This window comes from Paramisgurnus dabryanus, chromosome 20 (assembly GCF_030506205.2).
Source record: "Paramisgurnus dabryanus chromosome 20, PD_genome_1.1, whole genome shotgun sequence".
Classification (NCBI taxonomy): domain Eukaryota; kingdom Metazoa; phylum Chordata; class Actinopteri; order Cypriniformes; family Cobitidae; genus Paramisgurnus; species Paramisgurnus dabryanus.
This window is the reverse complement of record NC_133356.1, coordinates 23477948-23499398: the sequence shown is the minus strand read 5'-3', so window position 1 is coordinate 23499398 and position 21451 is coordinate 23477948. Positions and strand designations below refer to the sequence as shown.

The window sequence follows — 21451 nt, the reverse complement described above, 5'->3', positions numbered from 1 at the left end:
TCTAGAGAAAAAGATCTTGATAAATGTAATCATGCAGGTATCTGGACAATTTGTTGGGTTAAAAAGCAAAAAAGCAAAAGTGCAGTTTTGAGTTTCTTCACTTTGAAAAACCGCAATGGTGAGGATATGTTGAAAGCTATTTGTTGTTCCCACTTTTTATGCATATTGAATTTCCTCTTTACAACTTTCGACAGCTTAAAATTTCAAAGAGCTTCCTTAACGCTGTGGGTGCTAATTACAAGGGCCCAATGCTAAAATGTTCAAGTTATTTAACATGATCTACATATGTGTTTGTGTATGCATGTATACAAGCAAGGTCCTTCTTTTGATATGCAAAACTCAAAGAATGCTAATTATTTTTCTTATACCCATTAAGTACATTGAAATAAATAAATAGCAGTAAAAGGAAGTGGGAAACCACCATGTACTCTACTGACTTAAAAAGTACAGTAGCCTTTAGCTCATTGCAGACAAGACACAACCATTGAGAAAAATAGCATCTCATTTTTGCAGAACATGCAAACATTTTTTATTTATGTTACCTAAAATAATCTCTTGATTTAATTTAACAATCATTATCCAGAAGAGTGTAGTTTATATATATATATATATATATATATATATATATATATATATATATATATATATATATATATATATAAAATCTTAATGTGCAAATGAAATAATGATTTGAACAAAAATATTGTGATTATTCATTTTATTGAAACCAATGGTTAAAAGAATGTGACTCATAAAGTGTACAATATTTTGTCCTTTTCTGTATGATTTCCACAAAATGGTTAATTATTCAATATTATGAAATGCCTTGAAATAACATAACATGAAATATGAAATATTCATCCGAATCCCACACCCACCCAGGCATTAAACATATTGTCATTTATCAGCATTTCTGTAATTCAGATATATTTTATAATACATTCAAAAAGAAAAAATGCAGAACATGAATTGATCTGATCATGAACAATGGACATAAAAGTTAAATAGATGGTTGAGGACAAATTACTATGATCAAAATTACAGACATTAGTTTTTTTATGAAAGTAAAATAAACATTTTATAAGAGTAAACAAAGTTTTTTATTTTAACAAAAGCAGGCTTAAAATGTAAAACTGCTCATATTAACCCTCAACTAAATCATCCTACCAGTGGCCGTTCTGGTGGCTCAGACAGCCACACTGTTTGGGATTCGATCTGGAGACAGATAGTAGTACGGCAGCTTCTTGCCTTCATTTCGGTTCTTGATGACTTTCGATATTTCACCGAGATTCTTGCGAAATTCCACCATGGCCTCCTTCACAGGTTTCTCAATAAAATGCTCATCGTTATACATGCCTAAAAACAACTGCAAAAACAGCAATGTTTTATGTCATTAAATAAATATTTAAAATTAACTTCTTGACATGCACTTATTCCTAGATCTTGATATAGAATGAATTTCAAACCTCATTTTCTTGAAACTGGCTGAGGGCCCACACGGCTCCAAGATGCCAACAGGATCTTCCCCGATCAGGCAGACTCTCCACGATGTACGTTATATCCACTTCGCCCTTTTTTGTTGGAGGAGGTTTTCTCATGGTTGGAGGGGAATTTGGAATCCATGAACACCAGTCATACTGCAGTAAAAGACATGGAGATTACCATAGGAGTACACAGTTTCATGAGTTCACATTTAACATGTAATCAATAAGTTAATGAGCTCATTATTTAGCGTTGGTGTGGAGAAGGGATGGGACAGAGATGAGGGACGGCTATTCAAAGAGACCTTTTTGTGCTGACTGGTTGGATTACATGAGCATTCTCCTCCCGAAATTAGTTAAATAAACTTAATTTCTATAACTGTCTGGGAGGGTGAGGCACAGTGTCTTTTTAGCACAGTGTTCACAAAAGCATTTATTAACCCACCTGACCAAAGTTTACAGCAGCATGGTGTGCAGAGGCAGTGAATATCACGATGGTTAGATACTCCACTAGCTGCTCTTTGGTTTGCAGTGTCTTTGGAAACTCTGCAAACATCAACATAACAGTTGTCAGTTATCAAGTTATGATTCAGAGGTCAAACATGATGAGGATCTTCTAATGTGCATGAGTGTGAAAGCTTACAGATCATTCAAAGTTTTGAAATAAGTATTGCAACACTTTTCCAAACAAGTTGGGTTCATGTAGATATACGTACATATACGCAGTGCCTTAAATGTATTAGTTACCAACCAAAGTTTTAGATGTACAGAACAAACCTGACTGTGAAACATACTGATGTTATAAATATACTGTTATAGGCCAAGTGTTTACAATATATGTAATATATTAAAAGAATAATAATTTTTATAACTGAAGAAGTTTGTATCCTTTGATTTATACTTACCACAATAGTCGAAATCTTGCATTCCAAAGCTGCATACATCTTTAACAAATGCCTGGATCTCCTCATCTTTTTTAAGTGTTTCATCACTGTCATAGTAGACGTTCACCACATCTGTCACAAAGCTATGAGAGATCAAATAAATGATCAAATTATTAACAAATAATTATTCATGAATCCCCTATTAGTATTAGCATAAAAGTTGAAGTAAAAAGTTTAATTGAAACACATATATTTCAGTTTATTTCCAGGTTTTAAAATATGTATATTTTCAATGTGTGATTACTCAGAAATTGTAATTGCACCATACAGTATTGTGCAAAAGTCAAAGGCCACTACCAGCTTTGTTTTAACAACACTTTAATGACCATTCATAATTTTTTCGGTAACACTTTACAAAAAGGTTCATTGGTTAACATTAGTTAACTACATTAGTTAACATGAACTAATAATAAACTGCACTTATACAACGTGTATTAATCTTTGTTCATGTTAATTTCAACAATTACTAATACTTTTTTAAAATCTTGTTACATTAGTTAATGGACTGTGAACTAACATAAACAAACAATTAAAAGCTCTATTTCTATTAACTAACATTAACAAATATTAATAAATACTGTAACAAATGTAATGCTCATGGATTGTTCATGTTAGGTAATACATTAAATATTGTTAACTAATTAACCTTATTGTAAAGTGTTACCATTTTTTTCTCTTTATTAAGAAACAAACAGAAACCACAGGAAGTATGTACACAAAATAAAAATAAAAACATAATTTGTCAGAACAAAATGGCTTTTTCAGGCAAAAGTCAGTATTAAGTGTGACCTCCATTGGCACTGTACACATCTTTAACTCTTTAGAGGAGACTTAAGTCATGAAGTTTTGTATGCAGTATTATAATAAGAATACAATTTTAAGTGTGAAGTACATAAAATATGTTGCCTGCTAGACTTTAGTAAATCATCAAGCATTGAAAATCAAGCAGGTTCTTTAAATAAAGGCCTTTTATGTTTTTGTGTCTTGTTTGATTAGATTTTGAATTATATCCCATACCCAAAGAACACTAATTTCACAACATTATTTGCATATTTTATAGCCTGACGTTGTCATACTCAATTCTAGTCAGAATTTCCCATCCACAAAATGTTGTGGGCGGGGCTAAGATCGGCTGGCACCCAGGCAACATATTTTATGTACTTCACACTTAAAATTGTATTCTTATTATAATACTGCATACAAAATGTTCTATATTTCAAATCTAATTGTGGAAAGGACTTTTGTACTGTACTGTACTTTTTCACAGCCTCCCAGACTCTGAGGCCATCATCCCTGTAGAAGTAATACGGCAGCTCCTCCTGGCTATCCATCCCTCGAGCTTTTATAGACTCTGGGAAACACAGGGACTTGTATGTGAAGGTCTTCATGGCTCTCTGCACTAGTTCAACATGGCCACCTCCACCTGTGCCATTAGCCTACGGTATACAAATACAGACATTTACATTTATGTATCCCACACACATAAAATAAACACTTCTGTAATGCAAGCAATAACTTGCTATTGCACTTCCCTGACATAAAACGCCAGTGTTACTGATTATTCTGTGCTGTGTATGTTTTGTATACCTCTTTATTTACATTATTTACATTTTGACCAACACATAATGGACAGAGGTTAGAATTTGTCTGTGGATGACAAGAGATAAAATTACCTTGTCAAAGAGTCCACACTCACAGATAAGTTGCTCACGAGCCTTGGTGTTAATGGCAATGGTGAAACGGACGTGAGGTAACAGCAACTGGAAGAAAGCAGAAGCCTTTTAGATAGTGATATAATTGACATTATATTATGTTATGAAACCTTAAAAACGTATGTTACCTTAAAAACTGGGTGAACCGCCGGTAGTTGTCTGTACATGGCTATACCAAAGACCTCGGATATCAGATGTGTTCTGAGAAGATGTGTGACTGTCTGGTGAACGTGAAAGTCTGAAGATCTCACCCAGATTTTGGCCAACAACCAATCGTGCTGGTCATCAGTTGGTAGAAATATTGGGTTATCCTCGCCTGGGGTTTGACTCAGCTATGTCAATAAAATAAAGGTCATTTTGGTCATTGAATCTGTTTTATTCATAATGATTATTTCTTTATATTTTTCCCATGCACACATACAAAAAAGATACCTGAATTGCGATTGGAAATATTTTGTTCTGACTGTTCCTGTACAACAGGCAGATGGGTGCAGCCAAATACTGAAGGGTGCATGGGTCCGTTGTATTAGCAGTCACGCCATCCATTACCTCATAGTCAGCAATGAAGATGTTTCCTTCCTAAAAATCAAGACAAGTTTCATTGCGTGTGTACATCCGTTCACCATAAATGAACCATAAATGAACGTTTAAAAGTATAATTGAAAAGATGATTGCTTTCCTAAAACACGGTGTTTGCATTAGAGGAAAATACACCAAACAGAAATCTAGTCTCATGTCAAAAGCTTGTCTATAAATTCACCAAGTTAAAATCACTGGCAGCTCGTGACTGCTCATCCGAAGGGTGCAAATTCAAAATAAGTGTTTGGAGTGTCATGTGTGTTGCTTGCGTTTTCAAAATATGTGTTTGTTGCATCATGTGAACCATGAACCAGATAATATAAAATAAATATTATATTTGGTAATAATAAATAAATATTTGTAAGATGAAAAATGCCTTGGAGGTGATACCTTGATCTCCTCCTCAAGAGTGAGACCTCTTTCCAGGCTGTCCCCCACTAACTCATCTGTGACAGGAAACTTGTCTGGGATCTTTGTACATTTGCTTATGATGACAGGATTGCAGCCATTCAAGAACTGATACCCAAACATGAAGTCTTCCTTCCAGTGTTGCATCACATATTCTGTGGTATGGAGCATAAAGGCATTTTAACAACATTAGAATACAGTGAATATGTTGAAATAATATGCTGGATGTAATGTCACATGCAAACGTCTAAAAACAACATACAAAACTGTACACAATGCATTGCACAATGCACAACACAATGCACATCTGTATATGGTGTCTAACAGAGGCAACTGTGGTGTTTTGCGCTCATTTAACAAATTCCAAACCTGAAATTGTGTTCTTTATTCTCACAAATATCCGCTCAAAATCTGCGAAATCTGTCCATGAAGACTGGAACATGTGCATGAATTGATTAACATAGAGGTTCTCTATCCTGAGGAATAGAATAAAGGCAAATATATAGATCATTATAAATATTATATTGAATGAAATTAAAAATATATAGCTACATAGAGTTATTCTCAGAATCATTTTGTAATTTTCATGTTTTTTAATCAAGCTAAATAGGCAGAATTAAATGAGTCTTTGGTGACTAAACAATTTTAAGGTCACCTAATATAAGATATTCACTTTTATGTGTTGTGTGTACACAAACACCCTGTAATGATAAAAATCTGCCCATTCCTTATTTTAAATCCCTGTAAAACCTCAACAGTCTCATGGGACAAGCTCACAGGCCCCGCCCACAACTGTCCACAGACCACATCAGACCATAAAGTCTATTTTATATCTTCTTTACATAATTCTTTACCGTACTTTCATAATGAACAATGAAAGCGCAGCTTGAAGTCGAACACAATCTATAATAGTGCGGTTTCCCCATGATGATCGCTGCTTTTATAATCTTTATTTGTTTTAACATTCAAACAAACTCACGGTTCTCCCCCACACTCACGCTATGCATATTCCATACATTATTCCAGAAGTAATATGATTTGTTATCTGTGGATAAATAAACGTGTTCTGTTCCACTGGGAATTGTTACGTAGTCGAAGTGAATTGTATTAATTATTTGCGTGCATTTTTGAATATGGCCACTTGTGCAATAAAAACTGCACGACGACAAAAGGTAAGACTTGTTTTTGCATTTAGCCCTGTTTTACTAAGAGTTTTATTTAGTCTTTTAGTCTTAGTTGGTTAACTTAGTTGTGCTCTATCACATCATTTAAAAGTCTTTGTGTGTAAGTGTTTATTGGCAGTTGCCATGACAAGATTTTTGAAGGGCGGTCACAGTATGTTTTGTTTTGATATTATCTTGTTTTTAGTATCTGTTGCTGGAGTTGCACTTAGAATTACAACATTTGAAAATGCATTATTGAACGACCATGATTTTCACTTTCTATTTTGTTTTTTTTATTTGTATTGCTTCTGTATTGTTGTCTGTAAGTGTACATCCATACAATCTTAGTATGGTTGGCGGAGTATATACACATATAATGTGGTTTCATTGATTCGTTATTTAGGAATGGCCTTCTTGTACGATTAAATTTTGCCATACCCTAGGTTTTCTTTTCCTGCACACCCAAAAATGGGCCTTGTCAACATGATATAATTATCTATAGCAGTGGTTCTCAAACTGGTGTCCGGGGCCCCCAGGGGGGCCGCGAGATGGTGCCAGGGGGGCCCCAGTTTGATGACATTTTATAAAATACATTAATTTATCATGAATTCTGTGTAATTAAACCAAAAAAAAAATAAGCCAACTAACCAACAGCACTACTAGGTATAATTTAATATGTTTTGTTTAATTAATATGTTAAATTTTAACAGAACTGTTTTTGTCCTAAATTTTTATTTCGGGGGGCCGCGAAGGAATGCACCTTACACAAGGGGGGCCGCACGCTGAAAAAGTTTGAGAACCACTGATCTATAGGGTATTTGGACCTAAAACATCACAGGCACATTATGGGGACAACTGAGACTAATATTACAACTTGCCATATTAGGGGACCTTTAATTTCAAAAATAGCACTTTTTTTCATTAAAGGATGTAGCTCCGCCTCTGGGTTTGATGCATAAACTATTTCCGAACTGTATTCTTAGAATGTGTCTGTATTGTGTCGGATAGTAAAAATATGCACACTCAAAAGACACTTGTCAAAACTACTAACATAAACAGCAGTTTTCTGACTATGAGGTGATTTCCCCTTTTTAACAGTCACACAAACTTCAACACAAAGTAGCACAGATGGTCAATTCCTATGCACATTTCTAATACCACAAGAACATTGGGTGTTTGCATTTAAAAGAGTTAGGAGCGACATGCAAACAGTGTCATTCGAAAAACATGCAAATATGCATAAGCACAAACACATAGTGGCCTGACCACTGTGTTAAGAAGATAACAGTGTTTAATAATGAGATGAAAGCAAAGCCATTGAACATATTGGATCTTACGCTTTACTGTAGTTGAGAACAAAGTCTACTCCTTTCTCACTGTCAAACTGAATGTCACGTGGGAGTTCACTGTGGGCTTTGGCGTCGATACTCATAGGGAAACCAGGGTGCCATTCCTTCCATCTTTAACATTAAACACAACACAACACCACATTTTTAAAGATAGTAATTTAAAAGTTAGTAAGCGTGAACTAAAACTAGTCAGACATACATGGGTGTGTATGTGTAACTTCACTTAAAAAAGTGAAGTCCTAAAATGTTGAGTTCATTCAACTTATATTAGTTGACACAATTTTTTACACAACCTTTTTTGAGTCAATTAATATTTAATGGTGAATTTTTAAGGCAAGCAGGTAATTTTGAACCAAAGCAGAACCAACTATTTTTTTTTACAGTTAAATGTGTAACTATGACCCAATGAGGATCTAACTAATTCATTGTCTGTTACACACAAACACACGTGCATTTGTTAGTACATTACTTTTCCCACAGATCAAGGCTACTGTGGTTAACCTACAAGTTGCATCAAACCTGTATGTTTTCTGCCTCTGTTCCAGTTCTTTGCGTCTGTGCTGCTTCACTGCCCAGGTCTTATCATGCTGTGGCAGACGAGCTAGAAGACATAAAGCACTGAAACCTTAATATGTTTCTGAAAAGTGTGAGATGTTATTATAAGCACAGTGTACACAGGCTGAAAACCTACCCCTGCCATCTCTGAGGATCACTTCCTTGTCATCAACTAACCAGCGGAAGCAGGGAAACTCAATGTAATCTCCATAAGGTGTCTTGACCGTGATGTATTTGCAGTACCAATCATCTTGCACCCAGTATTTCTTCTTTTCAATTTTGACCAGCTCGATTTCACCCAGGTCCTCTCCCACACTGATGTCGTATGAGTCCACCTTTGAATCATAGCATGCGTTTGACGTTATATACAGGCAGTGTGTCTCAGCATTGATCTTATCTTGCATCAAACTTTGTGGGTATACTCTGTGCAGATGCTAAAGATCTGAGGACTGTGGTTTGATTGAAAAAGTTAAAGAGATTAAAGAAGTTGACTTGTGTTTATTTAAGAAATGTGCTTTAAAACCTCATAAAAAGCACTTCAGTGCTATGTAAGTTTAAATACAGTTTAATGAGAAGTGTAATGCTCTTTAGCTGTCTATAGGAATCTTTAATGTCTGGATTCTGATCATTTATGAGTTTTATGAGTGATTCTTTGATTGATTCTTAAAACACCTGCTCAATTTTATCTGGTTGTGGTTTAAAAAATTGAAATTAACATGATAGGACTACTTAAATTAATATGAATATTTCTATATCTCTTTATTTTACCTAAATTGGCATTATATTATTAGATTACATTTTGAAACAGACAATTTTGAATTTAGGCAATATTAGATTCACCCCTCATTATGAACATTCCCACAGTCCAAAAAGATGCAGCATGAAGTTAAAATAACTTGGTTTTGCAAGTCAATTCAACTTACTATTTTAAGTTTTGGCTTTAAAAAGTTGACATTACTTATAAATTCAAGGTTTTAAGTTAAAGTAACATACAAATATGTGTTGATTTGACAACATTTTTTTACAGTGTATCTATTATCTTTATATATTCATAATATTTCAACTACATTGAATTATTAAAAGACTTTTAAAGAAATGTAACTGTATTATTTTAAACCTCCACAGTCTCATAGGACAAGCTCACAGGCCACGCCCACAACCGTCCACAGACCACATCATGTCATAAAGTCTTTTTTATATCTTCTTTACATAATTCTTTACCGTACATTCATAATGAACAATGAAGTAAAGTGATTGTCTCATTAAAAACGGTGTATGTTTTTGTTATACAGTAAATGGGGAGGGGAGCACAGAAGCTCATATACGTTTTAACTCTTTCCCTGCCATTGACAAGTTAACTCATCAATTAAAAGAAAACACTTCCCTGCCAATGACCAGTTTTTCTGGCAATCCTTATTTCCGCTATTATCCACCAGGTTGCGCTCTTACCCAAATATAAAACCCAGAAATATTTCCTTAGGGCAGTTCAAACTCTGTGTATATTTTCATCATCGCTCTGAATCTGTCTATAAGAATCTTTAATGGCTGGATTATGATCATTTATACGTTTTCTTTGATTGATTCTTAAAACATCTTCTCAATTTTATCTGCCTGTGGTTGTAAAATTTTTGAAATTAACATGATATGACTATTGAAATTAATATGAATATTTCATCTTCTCTTTATTTTACCTAAATTGGCATTATATTATTAGATTGCATTGTGAAACAGACATTAACGTTTTGAAATTAGGCAATATTAGATTCACCCCTCATTCTGAACATTTCCATAGTCCATCAAAAAGATGCAGCACAAAGTTAAAATAACTTGGTTTTGCAAGTCAATTCAACATACTATTTTAAGTTTTGGCTTTAAAAGTTGACATAACTTATAAATTCAAGTTTTCAGAAATTAAAATTTTTTTTTAAGTTGTTACATACACAAATACGTGTTGATTTGACAAAAATTATGCAATTTTTTTACAGTGTATCTATTATCTTTATATTTTCATAATATTTCAACTACATTGAATTATAAAGGACTTCAAAGAAATCTAACTGTATTTAGTTTAAGTGGTTTGAGATCTTAGTACAACTAGAAACACAAAATGAAAGTGTGATATGCAAATATTGTATACAGTAGTCAAAGCATGCAGGTTTTCCTGTTTGACAGTGGGGCCTTTTTCTAGACAGGCAATAGTTGAGCATCCATCCTTCATTCCTGATATAAACCTGAATGAAATTAAATCCTAATTTCTAATTTAATCGAATGACTTCAGGACTTCAGTCTCCTCAAAAAAGCTCAAGATGTGTTTCGTGCCAAGAGAGGTCACCCTAAATACTGACTGATGCCTGAAAAAGACATTTAGTTTTTTTTAATTTTGTGTATATGTTTCCTGTTTTTTTGTTTGTACCTAAAAAAAATGGAATATGGATGGACATTAAAACTTTGCTAAAACAAAAAAGCTGGTGATGGTGGCCTAAGATTTTTTCACAGTACTGTATATATATATACAGTACTGTCTCTCTCTTTCTATATATATATATAGAGAGAGAGAGAGAGAGAGAGAGAGAGAGAGAGAGAGAGAGAGAGAGAGAGAGAGAGAGAGAGAGAGAGAGAGAGAGAGAGAGAGAGAGAGAGAGAGAGAGAGAGAGAAAGAGAGAGTACAGCAAATCAGGAATATATGTATCCAATATCAGTAACTGATAAGAAAAGTTATTTTCTGCAAAAAATTAAATAAAATAGGTTGCACCAAAATAAAAATTAATGAAAACCTTTTCATAAGAATAATACTCAAACAAAGACAAACTCAGCACGCTTGTGGTCTGCACATTCTTTAAAGACATATGAGGAAAACTCAGAACATACCATGTTTATTCTAATTGTTTTTCACATTTTATGCAGTCAATATAATAGATATATTATTACATTTTATACACACTGTGTTATACATCTTTGCAATATAACTGCATGTATGAGTGAATAAAATCAGCATCTTACCGCTCCTCTCTCAAAATCATTATAGAGAGCTTTATCCAGGAGAGTCCTCTCACTGCAGTGCTCAGATCCCACAAGGGTCAAGTAAATGTAGTCATCTGTACCAGCAAACCACTGTGTGCCGGTGGCAACAGTTACTGTGTAGTTAGGCATTTTAGTCGCAGTGATGCACAGTTCTGCAGTCAAACTTTTAAATGGACTTTTCAAGAGTCTCGCAAATACTGCATTTCCTGTTCTGTCTCTCTCCCTCCCTCTCTAACTGACACACACACACACACACACACACACACACACACACACACACACACACACACACACACACACCCGCAGAGTTCACACATACTACAAAGAAAAAGTCATACTTGATAACCATGTGATGAGCTTCACTCATTTTTTGATTAATGTGTTAATTGTACTATACACTTTATTTGTGAAAATATAGTTCATGGGTTCATGTATTGGTTAACCTCACCTTACATGTGAGTTTTTTATTTATATATTTATATGCATTTGAAGCATGTTTCACGGGTAATGCATTGGTATGACCATGACAAAGTATTACAGCAAAGCATCCATAAACAGTACTATTTAAATAAGTTTTGCACTGTCTGACATGCATATATAATCTTTAAATTCTTGCTCATCACTGGAGAAATGTTTTATTTCGAGCAGGCAGTTGTTAACACTTTTTTTCAAAATCAGTTTTTAACAGTTCGTATGATCTGTGGTGTACCATCTCACATCCTGCTAAATAAGGCAGATTAAAAACCCAAAACCCAAGTTAAGAGCTTAGATGCAAAACCCTCTAAGTAGGCCAAATGCAAAAATCTCCACTCTTAAAAAAGTCTTCAGTCACTCTTCGCTGCCCTTTCTGAATAAAGTTAAAGGCCTAAACATTTGTCCTATATCTTAATATATTCAGTAAACCTACTTTAAATACAGCTTACAGTGAAGTGCTTTAATAGCCTTTGGATCACTACACTGTCACTGGGGTGGTACCTTTTAAAAAGTACACTTTTGTACCTAAAAGATGCATATTGGTACATCAAAGGTACACATTGTTAATTTAAGTACATAGTATCTCGAAGGTACCAAAAAGGTACATATTAGGAATTTTTTAAAAGGTACCGCCCCAGTCACAACTTTTGTACCTTGTACACAAAAAGCAGAAGGTAAAAAGGTTACTGCCTAATCACCAGGACTCATCTGCTTTTACTACTTGGCAACATTAGTAATTATGACATCACTATAGCCAATGTTTTGTTTATAACATATTTTCTAGTCAAATAAGCAAACAACAGTAGCTCACAAACATAAGAGGAAATAGATGCAAATGAAATAGTAGGGGGGATGTGCAGTAGTGAATGTATTACCCGGCAGGAATGTCAGGGGCGTAAGGTTTGGTAAATCCTGCTGGTGACAAATAATGTGAAATGTGATTGTTAAGAGACTCAAACACGAAACACAATTCTTGGATTTGTACTCCATATTTTATATCCACGCTATTATTCATAAAAATGTACAGGCATGTGTACAAAACAGCTTATTCACGTTAAGCCTCGCAACCATTTCAGTCAGAGGTGCTCTTTTCTGAATGCATTAAATATAACACATTGTCAAAACACAAATAAATAAAAATGCTAAGGATTGTAAAATCTAAGATTAAGAAGCAGCAATAAAAACTCATTTAATTTGCTAGAATCAGCAAAGACAGCTTAAGACAAACATGATAGATTGTGATTCAGCTCTTCGACATTCTGTGCAAATAAACCTAAAATTCATCACGACCCTTTACACATTACTGTTAAGATTGATACACAACTGAGTTATAAATCAATATCCTGTTCAGTGCACTTCTAACAAATGCCAAAGATGTATTTTAACATGGAAATGTGGCAACACAGTTGCCTTTCAAGTTTAAGCATATGTGAACCCAGAGTGCAATACAATTGAACTTCACTGCAACAGTGCCACCACATGGCAGGAAAAAAAAATCAAAGAAATATCGTTTTGGGAACATACAGAGTAAGATCTCGGTCAAATTTGTTATCTTTGATGTGGCAAACTTGAAACAGAAGCTTGTGACACCAAAAAAAAGTGTGGGTTTATGTATAGTTTTACATGAACCTGTCCACAGCTAAAAATAAATGCTCTGTATATAAAATGGCAGTCATTAATTTATTAAAGGGAGCATATTTTGTTCCCATCACAAGCCAATGACTTACAGATTGTTTGTGATGTTGTTCCCATCCAGAATTCCTGGATGTCACTGATGTCAAGCTGTCCTTTTAGACAAATGATCAGTCACAGTAACCCAGGAAACAAATTAGTCTTTCATTAATACTGCATAAACACAAGAGACGCTCTCTTCCATTTAGATCATTATTGAACTGAACATGAAAATGGTTCAGAAGAGACAAATATCAGCCAATGAGCCTTAAAATATGACGAATTATGAAATATAAAGCTCTAAATAAATCAAGTCTTGCTATGAATGAATGAATGAATAAATGAAAATGCATAGCTAAAAGCACTCTGTGCGCCTTCACAAAACATGACTTCAGTAGGTAACTGTAATAGTTTGTTTTGATTATATTAGTGATGTCATAAGTAAAAGTGTGTATCTTAAGGCATATCGTTCATTTCCGTTTCACAGACATCAGTGTAGGTTGCTATGCCATTTCAAACATGCATGTTGGATGCTAGGTGGCAAACTCCCAAGCCAGCAGCAAGTCATCTTTGTCCTCTGTATCCATAGTGAATTTTGCTGGGGTGTGTAAAGCCCCAGGTTTGCCGTTAGAATGTAGAGGATTCACACGTGGATGTTCAATGGAATGGCTGACGGAGTTGCAGTGATGTTGCCAGGGTACAACTTGTTCCTTTAAGGCTCAGTCGCACTTGTTCTAGTTTAGATGAAGAGTTTGCTTCATGAATTCATATGTGGTGAAGGCAACGGCTTGTGAAGGTACACAGCGGATGTAGTTGAGAGACAAGCCACGATACAGTCCTTTCTTAATGCCGTATTGAGAGTACACATGCTTGAGGGTTTTTGTGAGGGTGCTGCTCGAAAAAGAAAAAAAAAACATGTAAGTGATAATCTGAGCAAGTTCATAGGATTTGCATGTTTAGATGATATAATTGTTGGCTAGGCTGATGTATAAAAAGTTACTAACACTTTTCTTGAACCTAACTGTTACATTTGTTTTACATATACAGTACTTTGCAAAAGTCTTAGGCCACCATGCTACCATTAGATTAGTTGTTTTTGCAATTGTATAGTGATCATATATAATTATTTCTCAATCTCTTTATTAGAATACAACCAGAAAATACAGGAAATGTGTATATAGTATTAAAAACAGTATAAAAGTATACACTGAAGTGCCAAGTAGGGTAAACTCCCCTTCCACCAAAAAAGCTCAAGATGTGTTTAGTGCCAAGAGAGGTCACACTAAATACTTACTGATGCCTGAAGATGACATTTATTTCTGAAAATGTATTTGTTTTTCATTTTGTGTACATATTTCCTTTTTTTCTGTTTGTATCTTAAAAAAAGTGAAAAATAAATATGGATGGACATTAAAATTGCGCTAAAACAACAAAGCTGGTGATGGTGGCCTTTTGACTTTTGCACAGTACTGTATATGGTATAATATATGCAACAAGGACCAAAAATCATCAATTTTATATGATACTCACCAACATTTGTCAGAATCAGGAAGTGATGTTCCTAACTGCATTCTTCTCCTGGCGACATCTAGAGGATATCTGCACATTAAAATAAGACAGACATCGCATAAGGACTTAAATATTCCTATGTACAATGACTGAAATATTAGGATGGAACTACTAACGGTTACTTTGTAATATATATATATATTAGTAAAATATCAAGACCAACCAGGTCTTGCTCAAAATGTGGCTATACTGTAGGTGCTCTACATATTACCAACATAATGATTTAACTAAAAAGATATCCATGACTTAAAAGTACATTACTTATAAAATTTATTTAACTAAGTTCGAAAGGAGCATGGTCATTTAATCCAACCAATCAGTGCCTATAATTAACCATCCCTCACCTCTGTCCCGTGACAGTTTTTGCAGCATCCCTCATCCACCCCATCACCTCATTCTCAGCTAGTACATCTATCCCAGTTAAAAGGGAGGGAAAGTACTCAGGGTTGGAGCTAAAAATCTGAGCTTGGAGCCCTCCTCTCGGACAGCACGCTATATATGTTTTATCCACTGATCTATCTCATTCACTAATGGATTACATGCTAATGCGAACTTGTAAAATTACATTTCATTTTAATAATTTATTTTGTAATGATTTGAATCTTTGATATGACCTTACTATTAAAGAAAAGGTTATGTTTTCACAGAATGTTATTTACATTATGTAGTATGATTTTATGTAGAAACTGTAATTACACACAAAAAAGACTTTACCTGTGTTTTTACAGCCAGGGTCACATTTCATAAATGTGATAGTGTTTCACTATAATGTGTTTGAATTATTATTTTAAAGATTGCACTCAAAAATGACAGTTCCTGTGCAATGAAATACCTTGTTTGCTGGAAAAATGTCTGCTGTTTACATCAGAAATTTCCATAACTTTTTATTTTAGGTCAACTTAAAAAAAAATCCTAGACAGGTTTTACATGGCAATGATAGGTACCCTACACGCTAAAAATGTGTTGTTGTTTTTTTTTTTACACATTTTTTGTATTATGCTTTTACTATACACTGTACATAAATATGGATGTTGTGTCTGTGACATCACCCATAGGTTTGTGAAGAGCTTTTTTGAAGCCAATAGTTGGACGGGGCCTACAGTTGCCATCTTGGCAGCGCATCAATCACGGAAAACCGAAAATGGCCCAAAAGGCAGGACGTGGGTAGAGCAGAGGGGCCTGGCTGCTGAAACCAAGCCCACCTAGCTCGACCATAGTGATAGCAGTGGCAGTTTACCTGTCACTCAAGTGTCCACACCCTTAATTATGCAGAACTTTAAGGCTAAATATAATTTAAACGGATGAGTTACAAAAACAAAAATCACCCCCTTACAGTTGTCATAAAGAGAAAATTGAGCTATATAGACCACAAACGCTTTTTGTACCAGGCTGTCCAGTACAAATAGTAATTCATACCAAGTCACTTCCATGTTGGCTTCATGATAAGAGACCGGAAGGTTGCCCCTTGGTGATAACACATTATGTGCCATTTTTAAAATAAATGAAAGTGTCAACATAAGATGTGTTAAAAATTTTCCAATAATATAATAACACAGAGACGTTGAGAACGCATTTAGTGTGTTGTCTCAAAAATAACGCAGATTGTGTTGTTTTTGACACGTCTGTTTTTAAAGTGTATTATTAACAAACCACAAAGACAAGTAACAAACAACAACAAAAAAGTAAAAACCAAACATACGAAATACTTTGAGCAATAGCTCCAGCAATTCCACCACAGAGCAGATTGATGTGAGTCTTCAGCACCAGAACATCTGGATTGTCAAGAGACGGCTTCCCTAACTGCTCTGGAAAATGACTGAGCCCCAGAGTCTTCAATGTACCAAAGGTGAAGAAAGAAAACCCTGTAAGACACACAAAATGATGTATGAATGATGTAATGCTCGAGTGTTGTTGAGCTTTGAACACCAAAATGACAGAAAATAACCTGCATATGGAGCCATGCCAATTATTGTAGGGGTCAAACCACGATAGAACCCAGAGATTCCTCCTTCCTTTAAAAATAAAAAACACACATGTTTTAAGGGAAACACAAAACAGTTAAAACAATTGAATCTCTTTTCCACCACTCATACCGTATGATAAATTGTCTGAAAGGCATTTCTTATGCCAGTGTAGCGATGATATCCTGTCACCTGAAAAGCCAAGCGAGCTCGGACAACATCAAGTGGATAAGTGCAAATAACGGCAGTCATTCCTGCAGAAAATATCAAAAGCAGGCAAATACACAGACCATCGTGTATATTAAAAAACTTAATAATGAAGGGTCTTGTGAAAGTGACACAAATCACAAACCTGCCATAGATCCTGCCATCAGCCGATGAATGTGCCCAGATATTCCAAGCTGTTTGCTAAGGAACTAAAATGAAATTGGAAACATCTTACTGCAAGCTTTATATTATCTACACAAACAGTACAGCACTTAGCACAGTGTTTTCAGCTGGTAATATTAGTGTTTGGAAAGCAAATTGAAATTTTGGTTTGTTCTGCATGTTGTACAGGCAAGTTTAGGATAATGAATTTGATTATTGACTCTGGTTGTAAAGCTGTATGCAATATTTTGTTTCTGGAAAAGCGACATATATTGAAAACAGAAATGAAAAAGTTAAAAGTGCTGAAAAGTTTAGTTACTTCAGTTACTTCACAATATCGGTTGGCATTAGTAAATTAAAAACTATGAAATAAAAGAAACCTGTTTATAGTTATCAAATGCCATAAACTGAATGGCTCCATATGGGAAAATCCTGATCATCATAGCTCCATTTCCCTTGTAAAGCCCGAGAAAGCCTTCTTTTTTTGGCACAGCCTTAAGTGTTGCAAACACTCCTACAGATAACAAAGAAGACACACCATTACTCAGGTGTGTTTTGATTGATTTGCTTCAAACTTAAAAACTTTAGTTTTGACTTACCAAGATGTTTGTAATGAGGATTTTGAGCTTGTAGTAAAATTTTTATTCTGTCCAAAGGCGCTATGGTGGACTTTGCACAGCATCCTGCCACACCTTTCAAACACAAAATAGAAGCTAAAACATATTTTAATTTACGTATTAGGCATATGCTTTAATCCAAAGCGAATTTTACTGATACAGATAACTAAGTTCGTTCCTACTTGCCGATAACCGATTAATCGACCAATAGTTTTTAAAACGGATACTGGCTAAAAAAACACTCAAAAGTGAAACAGTGCTGAAATGTATTACAAAAGTAATAAAACAACAGTACTGAACCATGAAAATATATATTTATTATATTAATAAGTATTGAATAAATACTTTTGTGAAATACTCCCACTGGCAAAATTAAAAATTGCATAAATGTCTATTATATGTGTAGTCTTGTACTTTATTTGCTTCTGTTTTAACTGTTTATGGTACTCCTAATATTATTGTTTCATTAGCCTTGAAGACAAACTTAGGTTCCTGCTATTCAGTGGCGGCTCGTGACTGCTCTTCCAAGGGGCGCAAATTCAAAATATGTGTTCGAAGTGTCATGTTTGTTGCTTGTGTTTTCAAAATATGTGTTTCAAAATACGTGCCTGCTGCACCACGTCAAAACTGTTTATGATAAAAAGAGACGCTCACGTTCACAAAATACACGCAAGACACTCCCTTAACAGTAAATTCTGATTACACATGAGATTATGCGAGTATCAATCTGACAAACCCGAGCGTCTCTTTCATCATAAACCCTTTAGACACGTCTGCAGCAGGCACTTATTTTAAAAAATAACACGTGATGCACATAGGTTCACTCGACGTGCAGAACACATATTTTGAAATGACGAACCACACACATGACAGGCTAAATACATGTTGAAACAAACTTCGCATCGTGCGTCATCGGAAAAACTATAGACATGGATCTGCAAAACCGATTAATCGGTCTACCTCTACAAGGCAAACTTTTTTTATTAGTACCCATGATCTTTTGTGCTGGTAATGCTCTACCACTGATCTATAGACAATTTCATCAGGCACTTTTATTCTGGTTTCTGTTTGTTTAATGGTCTGACTAGTTATTTAACTGAACTCTTGAACAAATACCTCGTCGAAAATAACAATAACAATAACAAATGTTTTGGTTTCCTGGGTAATCTACATGTTGTTTATTTTGCTTGTTATATAAATAAACTACTTTAAAAGGACTTTGTTGTTATTGATTCTTAGCTGAGTTTACAAAAAAATGAATATGTGACCAAGCCGCTTGTTTATGTTGTTACTGCTGAAACCGTCTATACAGAAGCACACAAAATAACTGTCCCATGTGGTCACAATAAATAATATTCTGTCAGCTCAACTAGTAGATCATGGGATAGGCAATGCTAAGATCATATGTTTAATCCTGGGAAAAAACACAAACAGACAAACTGAAAAAACATCAAGACACTTAACATAAAAACAACACAATATCAAGTAAGGCAATTTAACTCCAAGTCTGCATTGTGTGTGAACAAATGTACTTAAAATATACATTTTCTAAAATGATCAAAATGGATGGATTAAGATTTTACCTCCTGCAACAAAGGAGCGGATCCAGTAATTGTAATCCCTGTGAGCAGAAGCTGGGATCTGAGGTTGACTCGGTGAAGACACAGCTTCTGTTGTCATGATGTCTGTTATCAGGACTTCAATGCCCTCATGTCTTCAGCACGCCCTGGATTAGATAAAATACAAATGCTTTGTTATTTCTATGCCTCATCTTATCTGTACTACAGGTTGGACTATGGACACAAGTCATAGTCAGAAACAGTTGTAAAAGTATAAGGCTACTTTACAAGTGTCTAGTTTAGGGTAATGCAACTACACACAGGCCTACTATATCACAAAAAGGTGTCATCTGGACATGTGAGCATGGGTCAGAGATTGAAGTAATAGGCAGATCTGAACTGAATAAATTCTGTATAGTAAAATGATATTTATGCTGGGTCCTAGACACATACAAAATCCACCTTGCTGGTACAGTAATGGTATCATATAAAAGCCAGTTATATTTAGATATATACAATGCCAAACTGTATTTACAAAGTACTGCAAAGTTTTTTTAAAGAATACAGTGCCACAGTACCATAATAAAAATAAAGTAAAAGCACGGTACTTTTTTCTAAATAGGCTAAATGCACATACGTGCAGTAACGTAAAGCACAACATTTACATGTGTCTGAATACAAAATACAATAATGTTTAGGCATGTTTTTTACCTTGGTTACTGTTGCTATTTTACCACCAGATAGCCTTCGTACATATTACGTCGTATGCTAACAGGCTTTTTTGCTGTAGTACTAGTTGCTATCTTAATGCTTGTGCAAAGATAAAATACATTTTACTCTAAATCAAGGTCAGCGAATTGCAAAACTATGTACAACTCTAGTCTGTACTCTCGACCTGTCGCACCACTGAAGCTGTCAACTCTGCACTACTGCATTAAACAAACACCGCGCCTGCTGCGCATGACAACAACTCAATTCATCATAAATGTATAGCTCTTCAATACAATTGTTTTAGAAGGTGTACTTACATAAAATAATAAGTCATGGCATATCGACAGAATTTCACGTGTTTTTCGACAGTTCAGCCCATATCGTGTCCTTCACTGACTCGTTTCCTGTCGCAGAATTCACACGTCATGTGTCAACCCAACACCGCGCATAAAAACATTTTGCTTAATAATCTCTTCTTTTTGTTGATAATAAATATGATTTTCTTTTTTTAATAATTTTTTTATGTTTGCATAATATATTGTCTCATTGTTTTATTTGCTATTCTTTAAATAAATAATCTTTGAAATATTGTCAGAATTTGTAATTCTGAGTTTTTTTTAATTCTATTAATCTATAATCATTTATAATGATCCAATAGTAATACATAAAACACACACATATAAATACTATTAATAAATGTCTATAAATATACATGTATTACTATTATTATTATTATTAAATAAAATTATATTAACAAATATATACAATAGTATAAAATGTTATATATCGTATAGTATATTAACAAATATACTATAGTAGTTTTTTTCTTTTTTATATACCATAGTAATATTATTATAAAAATATACTAACAATATAGTGTAATAACAACATACTAGTGTAGTAATTACTATATCCTAAAACTTACTACAGTTTACTAGAGCAAATAAAGAACACTACAGTATTTTATGTAGGTTTTGATAAAGGGACATGATCTCATATAAATGATTTAACAGCAATGATACAACTGTGTGATACAACCCTAGACTGTAAAAAAAAATAGGATACAACCAAGTGCTCTTCAAGTGGTGTAGTCATAATGAAACTGACGTCATCTTAAAACGTGGTACTGTCATTTGGATATCAGCGACATGTTAGCCTAGAATTAGCTGTGAATTACATTGATATAATCAACTGTCACGCGGATTGTCCAGCCTTCGACTAAAATCCAGTCCGCGTTTTCCCGCCACCGCATGGACGTCCATTAAATTGCCTGCCCTGAAGTTGTCTGGAGAGTGTAGGTCGAGTCTG

The 21451-nt window shown here is 34.5% G+C and overlaps 2 protein-coding genes across 4 annotated transcripts; both read right to left on the bottom strand.

The window, feature by feature from the left end:
- Positions 1 to 703: 703 nt before the first annotated feature.
- Positions 704 to 11419, bottom strand: alox5a (arachidonate 5-lipoxygenase a). Its single transcript, XM_065297173.2, has 14 exons — positions 11192 to 11419; positions 8328 to 8526; positions 8156 to 8237; positions 7625 to 7747; positions 5494 to 5600; positions 5107 to 5279; positions 4570 to 4716; positions 4266 to 4469; positions 4099 to 4185; positions 3683 to 3861; positions 2387 to 2508; positions 1927 to 2027; positions 1467 to 1637; positions 704 to 1366 (listed from the first exon to the last, which is right to left on the bottom strand). The coding sequence occupies exons 1-14, from the start codon at positions 11339 to 11341 to the stop codon at positions 1187 to 1189; spliced, it is 2025 nt and encodes a 674-aa protein (XP_065153245.1). The 5' UTR covers positions 11342 to 11419; the 3' UTR covers positions 704 to 1186.
- A 1225-nt stretch (positions 11420 to 12644) lies between these two features.
- Positions 12645 to 21436, bottom strand: slc25a16 (solute carrier family 25 member 16). Of its 3 annotated transcripts, none has more exons than XM_065297167.2 (10): positions 21321 to 21436; positions 19457 to 19599; positions 17856 to 17948; positions 17637 to 17770; positions 17240 to 17303; positions 17020 to 17141; positions 16872 to 16938; positions 16626 to 16788; positions 14888 to 14956; positions 12645 to 14248 (listed from the first exon to the last, which is right to left on the bottom strand). In XM_065297167.2, exons 2-10 carry the CDS (start codon positions 19551 to 19553, stop codon positions 14092 to 14094), a joined length of 966 nt encoding a protein of 321 aa, XP_065153239.1. In that variant the 5' UTR covers positions 19554 to 19599; positions 21321 to 21436; the 3' UTR covers positions 12645 to 14091. The 3 variants fall into 3 exon arrangements, with proteins under 3 accessions (XP_065153239.1, XP_065153237.1, XP_065153238.1); XM_065297165.2 differs by lacking the exon at positions 21321 to 21436 and adding an exon at positions 20461 to 20553; XM_065297166.2 differs by lacking the exon at positions 21321 to 21436 and adding an exon at positions 20144 to 20363.
- Positions 21437 to 21451: the final 15 nt, after the last annotated feature.

Coding starts and splice junctions, on each gene's coding strand:
- slc25a16 (XM_065297167.2), bottom strand. CDS start 19,553: ATGACAACAGAAGCTGTGTCTTCACCGAGTCAACCTCAGATCCCAGCT. Junction 17,949..19,456: donor CCGCTCCTTTGTTGCAGGAG/GTAAAATCTTAA, acceptor TGTGTTTGAAAG/GTGTGGCAGGATGCTGTGCA. Junction 17,142..17,239: donor GATGGCAGGATCTATGGCAG/GTTTGTGATTTG, acceptor TATTTTCTGCAG/GAATGACTGCCGTTATTTGC.
- alox5a (XM_065297173.2), bottom strand. CDS start 11,341: ATGCCTAACTACACAGTAACTGTTGCCACCGGCACACAGTGGTTTGCT. Junction 5,280..5,493: donor AATAAAGAACACAATTTCAG/GTTTGGAATTTG, acceptor TCCATACCACAG/AATATGTGATGCAACACTGG. Junction 1,367..1,466: donor GCCAGTTTCAAGAAAATGAG/GTTTGAAATTCA, acceptor CTGTTTTTGCAG/TTGTTTTTAGGCATGTATAA.